This window comes from Cicer arietinum, chromosome 8 (assembly GCF_000331145.2).
Source record: "Cicer arietinum cultivar CDC Frontier isolate Library 1 chromosome 8, Cicar.CDCFrontier_v2.0, whole genome shotgun sequence".
NCBI classification, from domain to species: Eukaryota; Viridiplantae; Streptophyta; class Magnoliopsida; order Fabales; family Fabaceae; genus Cicer; species Cicer arietinum.
In genome coordinates this window covers 11,707,940-11,721,102 of record NC_021167.2, presented here as the reverse complement: position 1 = coordinate 11,721,102, position 13,163 = coordinate 11,707,940, and the positions used below count along the sequence as shown (strand labels likewise).

The window sequence follows — 13,163 nt, the reverse complement described above, 5'->3', positions numbered from 1 at the left end:
TTCACTTTCTTGTTTTTTGTCTTCCTGTACAAAAACAAACCTCACACATTCATCTTCATTTTATTCCATAATTTCTCATTCTTCCTTTTATTTACTGATTTTAATTTTGGGTAAACTCTAGATTAGAGAGAAACATCATGATTTCCCAGGAAGATGAAGAAACATAGGGAAAAAAAATCATTTTTTAATCAAATAACTTGAGCAAACTTATATCCTCCTTTGCAAGGTAACTTATCATTTGATTCTTTCGCACAATGTTGAGTTTCAAATTTTGTCTTTATTTATTGATAGGGTTGTTTGCTTGTCTTGTTTACTTTAAGAAGATATTGTTTTTTTTTTAGACACTAGTATTGAGAAAAATTATAACAACCTATAACTATCGCATAGAGAAGACGGCGAGCGATGACTATTGAGAAGGAAAATGAGACAGACTAAGGAAGAAATGAAGAGAAGGAAGATGAGACGGGCTAAGATGAGACAAGCGACGACGATGACGAAGAGAAGGAAGAAACAATAAAGAAGAAGAAAAAGAGAAGGAAGAACCATATAAGGGTTTTCATCATCAGTGGATTTATGATTAGAATTAAGCATTACCGTATAAAAATTCTCTTTTTAAACTATTGCATTTGCAACTAATTTAATTGGTTTCATGACCTGCATCTATCCCTAGACTACAAATTCATGAAGTTCTTATCTCAAGCATTCGTAAAATCCACTTCCGCAAAATACGAATCGTATAACATTTTAATGTTGATCAAGCAATAAAAAGCATTAAGCACATAAATGAGAAAAATAATTCAATAAAATCATTCAAATAACAAGAAATCAAATCAGAAAAATAAGAGTTTCATCTTGTAACACTCATCCCTAACAAATAGGGTTTAGTTACCCATGACATAGATAAAAAAAGATAGAGATTAGAGAAGAATTATAAGAAAGATTCATGAATGATTCTTGATAAAACTGCTCCAATGGTATTAGAAACGGTCGTCTTTGAGTTTTTATGCTAGGGCACAAGTCTCCCAACTTCCCAATCGTCAAAAAGATCCCTAAAAAGTGAGAAAAACATGTTTTTATACATTCAGCAGCGCGCTACGCGCTCCATTCGCGAGATTTGCACTCCGGGCGCACTTGAACAAGGTCAAAAGGGTGGAAATGCGCCCCAAGCGCAGCTGTTGCGCTTCATGCGCGTCTTGGCAGTGGCAAAATGCTGGAAATGTGCCTCAGACACGGTTGTTGCGCTTCAGGCGCACATCTTCTTCTGATTGACGGTTTCTGCATGTTTATCCTTTTTAGAGTTTGAATTGAGTTCCGATGTCTTCATGAAAGTTGTAGCTATGGATCGTAGCTTTCATTTGCACTTGGTTTGACTCCAATTGGACATCTACAACTCCAAATATGGCTGAAATACTTCACATATGTAATGTTGATTTCTCGCCAAAATTCAGCACTGTACTAAAACAAAATAACAACGCAAAACTTTGAAAAATCTCTACTTAATCAAAGAAATAAAAACATAAACATTTCATTAAATCAAAGAAATAAAATTAACAATATATATCAAATAAATCCTTAAATTAACTAATGAATAAAAGATAAGTAAGACTAAAACAATAAAAAATATGCATATGATGAAGAGTCATCATATCTCCCGGTGTGATTGAGAAATCAAAGTTACGTAGTTCTTGGGTAAAAATTACAGATGTATTGATTGGTTTTAAAGAAATACATTTTGTCGCGGACATTTAGATTTAGTTAGAAGATGTTTAATTTAATAAAGGAAAAAGACATTGGATATGAGAAATTTATTATAATGGGTATGTTTAGTTGTTTGTTTGAAATTTACCGAAAATGTTTAAGATTACAGAGTTGTCACAACTCATGCTTTTTAAATTAAGACTAACAAGATGTCATATCTTGATCAATTCAATTTTATTAAAAGATTATTAATTTAAAGTTTAAGATAATCAATCTGCCACAACTCAAATATTATAAATATTTAAAATTTATAACATATCTCATCTCAATCAATTAAAAAGCTAAACTTAAAAAAAAAATAATTAAAAGAAAAAAGTAAAATATTTTTAATGAAAGAAATCATAATAAAGATAATAATAAGATAGTAATGTTTACATATAATCGAATGGAAAAGTATATATATATATAACCTAAACCTAAAGTAAGAATAGAAGTGGTGCGGCAGGGATTTCCAACAGAAGAAAAAATAGGAAGTTCAGTAAGAAAAAAAAAAAAAGCTAGATAGATAGAAAGAGTACAAATGTGGGAGAAGAAGAGTGACGACGGAAGATTTTGTGTATAGGGGTGGCCTGCGCCGGAGTGGTTTGCAGAGGAGTGTGATGGTCGGTTAACGAAGGCACATGCAGTCAATAGGAGATGACGACGACAACGTTATGAGATATATAAATAGAAACGATGGTCTTATACCGATGACAGTAAAATTCCTCCCTCTTCTTTTTTTATAGTTTCTTTGATTTTTGTATGTATTGAAAAAAAAAAAAAACCTATTGGATTTCTAAATTTTCGTTCAAAACAATCTATTTTAGACACTTCAAGAACCGTATAAGGGTTTTCATCATCTGAAACAACCCGATTTCCGAGGCCTCTTGCACTGCATTACCATAACGAGAGAAATTTCTCTTGTGAATCGGAATTAAACTTTCTCGATAGAAGAAAGGAAGAGCGATGGATTCCTATGAAGCATTCGGGAACAAGAAAGAAGAATCGTATAAGGGTTTTTTGAGGAAGAGAAAAGGTTTTCTGAAGAAGAAAATTATTTTTTTGAAAATAACTAGCAAAATGACTAAATTGTGCCTTAAGTATGTACAATATACGGTATACAATATATGTGTTTGTATTTGTGTCCAAAAGTGCGTTTAAATATCATATGTTATTTAAATACATTTTTAAACACAAATACAAACATAAATACTCTCATATATTATTATACATATGTGACTCCTACACAATCTCTTTCTTCTTTTACTTTCCCTCATTTTTATCTCTTTTTTTTTCACTTTCTTGTTTTTTGTCTTCTTATACAAAAACAAACCTCACACATTCATCTTCACTTTCTTCCATAATTTCTCCTTCTTCCTTCTTTTTTTTTTACTGGTTTTAATTTTAGGTAAACATTAGATTTGAGAGAAAAACCATGATTTCCAAGGAAGATGAAGAAAAATAGAAAAACAAAATCAAATTTTTATTGAAGTAACTTGAGCAACCTTATCTTCTCCCTTGCAAGGTAACTTCTCATTTCCTTCTTTCCCACAATGTTGAGTTTCAAATGTTGTCTTTCATTTATTGATGGGGTTGTTTGCTTGTCTTGTTTACTTTAACTTGTTTACTTTAAGAAGATGTTGTTTTTTTTAGACACTAGTATTGAGAAAAATTGCAACAACCTGTAACTATCGCACAGAGAAGACGACAAGCGACAACGAGCGATGACGACTGAGAAGGAAGAAGATGAGACATACTAATGAAGAAACGAAGAGAAGGAAGATGAGACAAACTAAGATGAGACGAGCGATGACGATGACGAAGAGAATGAAGAAACACTAAAGAAGAAGAAGAAGAGAAGGAAGAACCGTATAAGGATTTTTATCATCAGAAACAACCCAATTTCCGAGACCTCTTGCATTGCATTATCTTAACGAGATAAATTGCTCTTGTGACTCGAAATGAACCTTTCTCGGTGGAAGAAAGGAATAGCGGTGGATTCCTATGAAGCATTTAGGAAAAATAAAGAAGAATCGTATAAGAGTTTTCTGAAACTCCTATGAAAACTATAGCCAATTTGTGAGTGGCTATATTGCATGGTTGGGAGTATATTGTCCCCTCTCAAATAGTTGTTTGGTTAATGACCTTCAATTTAAAATATTGGTCCTTCTTGGTAAAATTTTAAAGAAAATACTTCACTCTATATAGTTTGTGTGCATTTGGTCTATTTGGGAAATAAAATAATAAGATCTTCCTCAAAAGGAAGAAAGTGCTAGAAATGGTGAAATACTTTTTCATTGTTTTGGATTAAATCGAGTGAGCTTATAAGTATATTTAGGAGTTGTTAACGTGTAACATATTATTATAGTTGATTAGGTGTTCGCTTATTAAGTTGTGGTGTTTCTTTTCCATAAGTATTGTGAATGTCTTGTATTTTTTCTATTCATTAATGGCAGCACATCTTTTGTGGTAAACAGTCTTTGTTAATATATTTATTCTCTTTGGCTTGTTAAAAAAAAAAGATTATAAACATGGTAGGCACATTAACAAGTATTCTTATAACATATACATATGATCAAGTAAACAAGTTTTCTTATAGGCACTTGTTAGACCAACAATTTGATATAAATGCTTGCAAGTAGTGAAAGACATAAAGAGCTTATAGAAGCTTCTCATGTTCCTTTATTTACCCTCTGCAGCATAAAGAGCTTTGATTTCCTCTATATCATCATAGCTACCAAGAAATATGGGAGATCTCTCATGCAACTTTGTTGGAATTAAATCAAGTGCCTGATAACATAGAAGATCTATCAGTTCAATTGCAAACAAGTGTGTTTTTCTAATATTAAAGTCCAATTACACGACATTATATGTGTTTATCTCTTTCTTACTTTTTATCTTCTACAACTTACACACATTTTAAAAGTACATACAAAAAATCAAATGATATCTTATATATATTAAAAAAAAAAATCAAAAGATATTTGATATCAAAATTTTGATGTCAAAAAATATTTTTTTTCATTGATAAATGATGCCTCTTTCATCATACTTTAAAATCCTCCATCTAAAGTAATTTCCTCACAATAAGGGCATGTTGAGATGAGTTCTAAGGAATAAAGAAAGACACATTAGACAATATAGGTTATAAGTTTCAAAAATTTAATTTTTTAGTAAACAAAAAAAATGCTAATCAATATCCTAAGAACTTAAGTTAAAAATTGAAAGTAAATTTTGTTTAATAAAAATATATTTAAAGGTACAAACTAAACCTTATAAGAAAAACTAATTACTGTTTTTTTTTTACCAATATTCTAGAGATATTCATTAAAAACATGTTTTTCTATATATCCTTGACTAATAAACTTTAACATTTGTAAAAAAAAATATATAAATTACCCTTTCCTTGCCAGTGAAAGCCTGTCCTCCTGCCTGTTCCATCAAGAAGGACATTGGGAAGACTTCATACAATACACTGCATAAAAAAAGCAATTAATTTTAGCCATTAATTTTTAAAAACATCAGACCTAATAAAAATTATATTAGCTAGGATATGCCTATTGGGTCAAGAAAAAAAATGAAAGAAGGGGAAAATTTTCTGATAAACTACACATATTCTAAAAATTTATTTTCAGACGATAAAATTTGTTGAAAGTATACTTTTAGATGATATAAAAAGTGTTTTTTTAATGTGTATATTGGAAATCATGTTGGGAATGGGATAGAGAAATTTCTTCCATGAAAATAAATGCGGATATTGAATTTGACATACCGAAGTTTTCCACTTGGACTCTTTTTGTCAGCAGGGTACAAAAAGGTACCTCCATAAAGCAATGTGCGATGAACGTCAGCTACCATGCTGTTACAAAAATATCATTAGTTGAAAAAAGATGTTAAAACTTAAATAAACTTTTTATGCAGAAGACTCTAAAAAACTAAGTATTCAGCTTAATTTATAGTTAATAAAACTATAAAGTTCTACATAGGACAAATTATGACATGTATAAGTGTATATAAAAATCGATTAGGATCCTCACATGTTGAAATTAAGATGACGAAATAATGTGTTCAGTCCAATTGATTTCTATGATGCTTGAACACTAATGAGCAATATATACACTCACTAATGGGTCTGTGCACAAAATTTTCCAATACTTATGATCAGATCACATGCAGACTCAAGAAGCTGAAATTTTTTTCCAACAAAACAACTGCTGGAAAATTGATGATTCTGCTAAAACTAGGAACTCTATGGCAATGAATGTTGACTGAAATAACCATTAATTATTATAAACTTTAGTACTCGATCTTATTTTCATTTTTTAAAATTTGTGTTAATTTTACTCGTTAATAAGGAGATAAGAAACTTTTGAAGTGAACAATTGTCTAAATTTGTAGAAATAATGAAAATGTCAAAAAACAGTTTTCAGTATTTTCGAAAATGCATCTTCATTAACTAACATTTTATCTTATCTCTATGACAATGATTTACTTCGAGAGTCTCTCGTAGAGGTAAAATGAACATACATTTTAAAAAATGAAAACGAAAAATGTTTTCTCAAAAGTAAACGACCTCTGAGTCTTCTATTTGATGGAAATATCACAATTTAATTTCATGGTGGCACTATGAAGAGGATTAAAACTAGATTCCTTGTAGGGTTGAGAACTTGTGATACCTTCCAATATATCTAAGAGACTTTGCTGATGAACCATCTTTTGGAAACTTGCACTTTTCCACATAACTGAAGTAAAAAATGAATTACAAAATTGTCAAAAATTTGCACTATAGAGTTTTGAAACATGATAACATTATTGAATTCATACATACGAGGCAGTAGGACCATCCCAATTCTTGGCATTCCCTTCATTTACTGAGTAAATCTTGCCTTTCTTTGGGATCTGGGCAGAGAACCATACACCAAACCATTAACATAAATAAGTAGATAATATTCTCTATATGAATAATACACTAAATTTGCACTCATTAAAAATAGAAAAGGTCAAGTTCTCAACAAATACTTGTGTCAAGTGTGATGATAAAAAGTTAATGATATCTAAGGATACCTTGTAGAACATAAATCCTAATTCCAAAGGGTTTTTAAGCAAGTAAGACTGTTCAAAACTCTAATGACAATAGATGTGTCTTTCAGAAGTAGAAGTTCATAGTCGTCCTTGTCCTCGCAGATGAGAAAACAACTTGATCGATGTCAATTCTATAAAAACATGGGAAAATGAATATGCGTGCCTCCAAACTCAACTCATTCGTTTTTCTTTGATTTTGTCGAACAAACATTGATCATGTCATCGTCTCAATCAACCCTAAAGACAAGGAGGACCATCAACTTCTACTTTAAAGGGACATTGACAATTGTCGTCAGAATTTTGAGTGATTTTTAAGCATTGGTTCATTGTGGACCACCTATCACGTAGAACCCACATAATAATGCCTCATATATCAAGTTTTGAACAAATAGAAACTTTCATAAGAGCTGAGAAGGCAGGCAAGCAAGCATATAAAGAGAGAATAACAATTCATAATAGTGATTCATAAGTGAGCAGAATAATACCTTAATATCAGGATGAGTGAGAATGAATTCACCAAGAGATGGGTCAAGGGTGAAACCATTAACACCACTTCCAGTGCTTATCACAAGCTGCAAATCAATAGTCAAATTGTAATGGAGAATTAAGCTTTGTAATACCTCCGTCCCTAAATATAGGATCCTATTGAGTTTTTCTCTTGTCTCTTTTTATAGGACCCGTTTCAAATTTTCAACTAAATTAATGATTTTTTTACTAACACACTATTATGGTACCTCTTTTTTTTTTTTTTGCAATAAGTACTTTAGTAAAAATATTGTTATTAACTAATTCTTTCTCCTGAAAGGTAAACTTAAAAACCATACCAATTATCAACAAATTTAATACCACAATTAACTTTCTCAATTCCTGTGATTTACTCAAATGAATCCTACATGTAGGGATGGAGATAGTAATTTTTAAACTGAATATACATAGAAAGTCATCATTTCTCAGTACTCAGATATGCCAAAAATCTCAAAACAAAAAATCAAACTGAGAATTTATACTATCATATATTAAAACTGATGAGCAACTAGAAGAAAAAGGTATATGGAGCAATAAACATGGATACAAGTTTATTAATTAATATTATTATACCGTGCAAGAGCTTCCATACATGCAATAACCAGCTGCCAACATGTTCTTTCCAGGTTGCAGGACATCTTCTATGATTGGTTCATGGTTATCTTTCATCATATAAATCCCAAAAATCTACAACATCCTCAATTCACACAAACACTATCTAGTTAGTATGGAATATTAACCCTTCTACACATAATAACAATAGTAGAGAATAGAGATCATACAGTTCCAATGGAAACACCACAATCAATGTTGGAGGAGCCATCCAATGGATCAAAAACAACACAGTACCTGAATCATAAAAAGTTAGATTTCCTCCTTGAAGGTTTAAATTGTGGACATCATGTCGTGATATGTGTAGTACCAAGACTTCAGGTTGAATGCATATTCAGTATCCAATATCGACATGCACCGATATATGTAATTACATTCAACCAATTTTACTTTCTTAAATTATTATTGGTGTCTTGGTGTTGATGTCAGTATTAGTGCTTCATAGGCCGCGACACGACATTTCATAATGTGACAATATAAGTAAATAGAACTGATGCAGTCACAATTTTAGGTTGAAGGCGTATTTAGTGTCTGAACATGTAATTACATTCAATTACTTTTATTTTCTTAAGTTATTATCGGTTGTTTAAGTGTCAATGTCATGTCAGTGCTAATGCTTCATCAAGACACGATACTTGATAATGTTAATGTGAAAATACAACTTATATAGTCACAATTTTGATCCCACTCAAAAATATCTAAAACTTTAATGATGTGGCCACAATTATAGGTACATATTGCAACAACATCCAATGGCCACAATGCAACCGCAACACAATCGTTATTGCAATTTAAAACCTTCTTGGCGTGTATAAGCTATGAAGCACAAATACTGACACGGACAACGGATATGACACTACCACAAGAGACTGACATCAATAATAATTTGAGAAAATGAATTAATTGAATGTTATGAAGGTGTTGGTGTCAGAAAACCGAACACGTCTTTAATCATAAGTGTCACTGCTAAAGAGAGTATAAGGAACAAATTGACACTACTAAAGAAAAGAAAGAGTGAACAACTTTCCACGTTGAGATGGCTCCACAAAGATTGCCTCTTCGTCTTCTTCAGAGACCAAGATGCACTGTTAAATCATCATACCATATCAAAAGCAACTAAACTAAGTTCTTCAAAACACTGCTTAAAAATGGTGATAATCACTTACTGTTCTGCCACTGCTTTTCAAAGCCTTGATGAACACATCATTGGAAAGAACATCAAGCTTCTTCTGTTCTTCACCCTTCACTCCAAACAATAAACAAAGAAATAAAAAACTAAAAAGACAAAATGGCACCAAATTCTAAATGTGTGTTTGGCTTCAATAGTAACTTTCCAAATTGATTTCATCTCTTGTCAAATATGATTTTTAGTAAGATACTGACTTTTGAATACAATCATCAATCAAAAATCATTTTATATCCAAACTTCCATTTGAGTAACCATCATAAAAAAGTACTATTTGCTCTAAATTTGAAATTTTACACTAAGTTCTATGTCAAATTTGATTTTTTTAAAGTAAAAACACTTGATTATTTCCCTGCAAACTTAATTCGAACAAAATCAAGTTCATTAAAAATCACTTTCAGGTAAACCCTCATCCAACAACAAATGAACTTATTTTCAAACATACCATGTTCTTTTTGCCTGCTGTTATAAATAATATATATATATATATATATCAAATGATACATACTATAATTTACAAATTGTGAAAAATAATATATAAATGCAAAATTTTAAATTTAGCAGTTTAAGTAAACAATAAATAAAAATACCGAAATTTGATACCTATATATATATATATATATATATATATATATATATATATATATTTGTATTTAAAGTAATAGCAATAAATGAAAATAAAAATACATTTATTCATAACTTTATTTGGGAAACACTCGCCTGAACATTGGTCTCTCCAGCAAGTCCAATGAGCTTAGCAAGACCAGCCTGCACATATAACCAAATCTCAAAATATAATAATAAAAACCATTTTAAAAAATATAAAGCTAAAGTCACTTTTTGTTTATTTTATAACAAACTGGTCTAATATTATCAACGTCTCATTATCATCAGCATAACAATAAATTGCAGGTGTCATCTGTGTTCCATTATTGCAACATTAATGGTGTGGTTCCAACATTAGATATTTTTAATACTTCGTCGAAAATGACAATTGTGACTGCATCAGTCCTATTCGATTATAATGCAACTGCAATCTAAAAATTCATACTCCCACAGTTGTTAATCTTTGTTCTTTTTAATTTTCATTTTTATCTCAAAACTTCGTTGGTTTTAAGAAAACATTATACAATTAAAAATATTTTTTCCTTTCTATTTTTACAAAAAATCAAAATCATGCATTAAATGGAGTTTTCTTATATTAAATAAATTAAGAGCAAAAAAGATAATTAACATAAATCAATTTTACCCGGATAATTAATATGAACCGTTGATTTTATTATCTCAACTACTATAATAAAATTACTACACAAATAAGCAACTCATGTCGACTATTAGTATAAAACTATTTAAATTCACGGTGCATGTAAATAAAACTCTCTATCTCTATATATACACAATAATTTATTGTTTCTTAATAAATATTCATGTAAAAACTTCAAAGAACTAAATATTAGAAAGTAGTTACAATAATATTAAAAAATTAAAATCTGCAACCATAAAGAATTTAGAAGTTTCTGGAACAATAACTGAACCGCAATTGGACCACACGACTATAACGAAAACTAGTATAGAAGTAATTGCAATATTAAAGATTAGAAGGCGAAAACGAAATGAAGAGAGATTAAACCTTATTAACAGCAGAACAAACGAATTTACAGCCAAGAACAATGTGACTAAGCAAGATAGTGAAATCGCCGCGAGATTCAGGATGCTTAGATTGTTCGTTCAATACGAAACGTGTTATGGTCATCAAATCTGTGCGTTGTGCATCTGCGATGTGGTCCATTTTTTCTTCCAATTTCAATCTTTCAATTCAATAATCAACTTTCCAACTTTTTCACTCACTCAGTACCAAACGCAATTTAGTACAACGTACAAAACTCTCATATATAAATATGCGTGCCTTGCGTCATCGCTTCTATTACTTTTCTTCTATTTTTACTTTCCTATCTTTTATTAATTCACCAATTCTATTATTCTAATTTATTTTATTATTAAAATTATTGTAATTAATATTTTTTTTAGAACTAAACCGTTCAAATCAAACACTTACGACGATAGATGAATGAAATAGATTTTAATTTGTATGTGTGGTGTGGTTGGTATATTTGTTTGGACATAATATAGATATTTTAGAAGATATTTTAAAAATTAAAAAATAAAATAACTTGATTGGATAATATATAAAAGTTTTAGATTTCTTTACAGAATATAAAAGTTTTAGGCGCATGATAATTAATCTTTTACTGAATGTAATTCGGTTTAATGGAAAAAAAATTAGTTCAATTAATCAAAATTTTAGTTTGAATTTGTGATTGATGTGAGAATTTAATTGATAGTAATAAGTATTAAACACTTTCTAAATCTTGGAGTTTTACCTAATTCTAGTGAACAATTTTCCCTAACCCTATAGTGAGTATATGAAACCCAACTTGCTAAAAATTTCAGTAACACAAGATTTAAGCATGATATTTAAACACAAAAAAGAAAACGATACAAGAAGAATTTTTTTAATAATATATTCTTTTTAGTAATTATTATAATAAAAAATATGACATTTAATATTAGTATTAATAACAATTTTTATTTTAATAAAAAAATATTTAATATTGATTGTAGCGTGCTCGACATTCAAATGAATTATTTAATAAATTTGAGTTATATTTTATATAAAATCTAAAAAATTAATTATTTTTTTATAATAATAAATGAATATAATATATTTCAAAAATAATATATAGTTTGTGTGTTTATCAAATAATATTTATTTGAATTGTGAGCACTACTAAGTATTTATTTTTCTCATATACTAAGAACTTCTTTCTAACAAAATATAATATTTATTAATAAAATTTAATTTAATTTAACAAAACATCAATATTATTAAATTGTATATTATTTATCAATTTGAAGTATAGATTTCCTTAATCTAAAAAAAATATTTCAGAAGGATAGAGAGAAAGTGAGAGGGACCATTAGGAGGTTTTGAAGTTTGGGTGATGGGAGAAGAAGCAGAAAGGGATGGGCCTATCTATCATCTGGATTAAGTGACACGTGGCGAACGTAGAATCAAATACCCATTCGTGGCTTTGCATTGGATAATGATTTTCGTCTTTCTCTCATTTCGCTCCAAAATCCGTTGCAACTAGTACACTTCCATTTCAGTTTTCGAGGGAAATTTACGGTTACAGCTTTTCGTTATTCTCAACGTTTCTTTTATTTTATTTTTTCCATAATATTATTTATTAAAAATATTTTTCATTAAACTATTTGATACTTTTACATATGTCAAAAAATATATATAAATAGAAAAGAGATTCGTGAGAAAAAAATAAAAGAGAAAGAAAATTTTATTGATGTGATATTTTTCTTATGGAAAAAGTAATGTGCTTCTTTAATGATATTAGTAGACTTCCAACCATCGATCTATATTGATCTCTGTGAATTAAATGTTTGTCTTTTTATCATTAATCAAATGATTAAAATTAATTAAAAAATTATAATAATATTTATATCTAGATAAATTTTTATTGTTAAAGTAATGTTTATTATGAGATTGGAGATAGGGGTGAGAATATGTCAGATCAGTCCAAACTTTGAATGGTGGCATATGATTAATTTTTTAAGTCTAAGTTTGACCTACGACTTATAATATTTTTTTTTTCTTTCTGACCTAAAAATCTTATTAATATTAAAATATTTAAATATTATATTTTACATATCTATATATATTAAATAAAAAATTATTTTTCTAACAAAATAATTTAAAAAAAAAATCTAAAAACACCATTTAAACCATAAAAAATAATTTTTTGTTTCAAAGAATAGATTTTTTTTCTTGAAACAAATGTACTCATTATTACCTCTCAAACAAATATGGAACGACTATTGAGTAATTGCCTAATTGAACGGCTACCAAATATGAAACGATTAGAAATACGGAATTGCTATCGAATATTGAACGACTACTGAGTGATTGCCTAATTGATAGACTTTAAAATAGAAAATAATAATATTA

At 29.2% G+C, this 13,163-nt stretch overlaps 1 protein-coding gene across 1 annotated transcript; it reads right to left on the bottom strand.

Moving 5' to 3' along the window:
* Positions 1-4,274: 4,274 nt before the first annotated feature.
* LOC101493514 (fructose-1,6-bisphosphatase, cytosolic) lies at positions 4,275-11,240 on the bottom strand. Its single transcript, XM_004516586.4, has 12 exons — positions 10,773-11,240; positions 9,863-9,910; positions 9,123-9,197; positions 8,980-9,041; positions 8,127-8,193; positions 7,918-8,031; positions 7,305-7,391; positions 6,566-6,636; positions 6,414-6,479; positions 5,510-5,596; positions 5,137-5,212; positions 4,275-4,527 (listed from the first exon to the last, which is right to left on the bottom strand). Exons 1-12 carry the CDS (start codon positions 10,929-10,931, stop codon positions 4,420-4,422), a joined length of 1,020 nt encoding a protein of 339 aa, XP_004516643.1. The 5' UTR covers positions 10,932-11,240; the 3' UTR covers positions 4,275-4,419.
* Positions 11,241-13,163: the final 1,923 nt, after the last annotated feature.

What these genes read in the sequence shown, in the direction of transcription:
- LOC101493514 (XM_004516586.4), bottom strand. Translation starts at nt 10,931, where the DNA reads ATGGACCACATCGCAGATGCACAACGCACAGATTTGATGACCATAACA. An exon ending in TTTGTTCTGCTGTTAATAAG is followed by an intron (nt 9,911 to 10,772) that starts GTTTAATCTCTC and finishes TTATATGTGCAG; the next exon opens with GCTGGTCTTGCTAAGCTCAT. An exon ending in AGTCCAAGTGGAAAACTTCG is followed by an intron (nt 5,213 to 5,509) that starts GTATGTCAAATT and finishes TTTTTTATGCAG; the next exon opens with TGTATTGTATGAAGTCTTCC.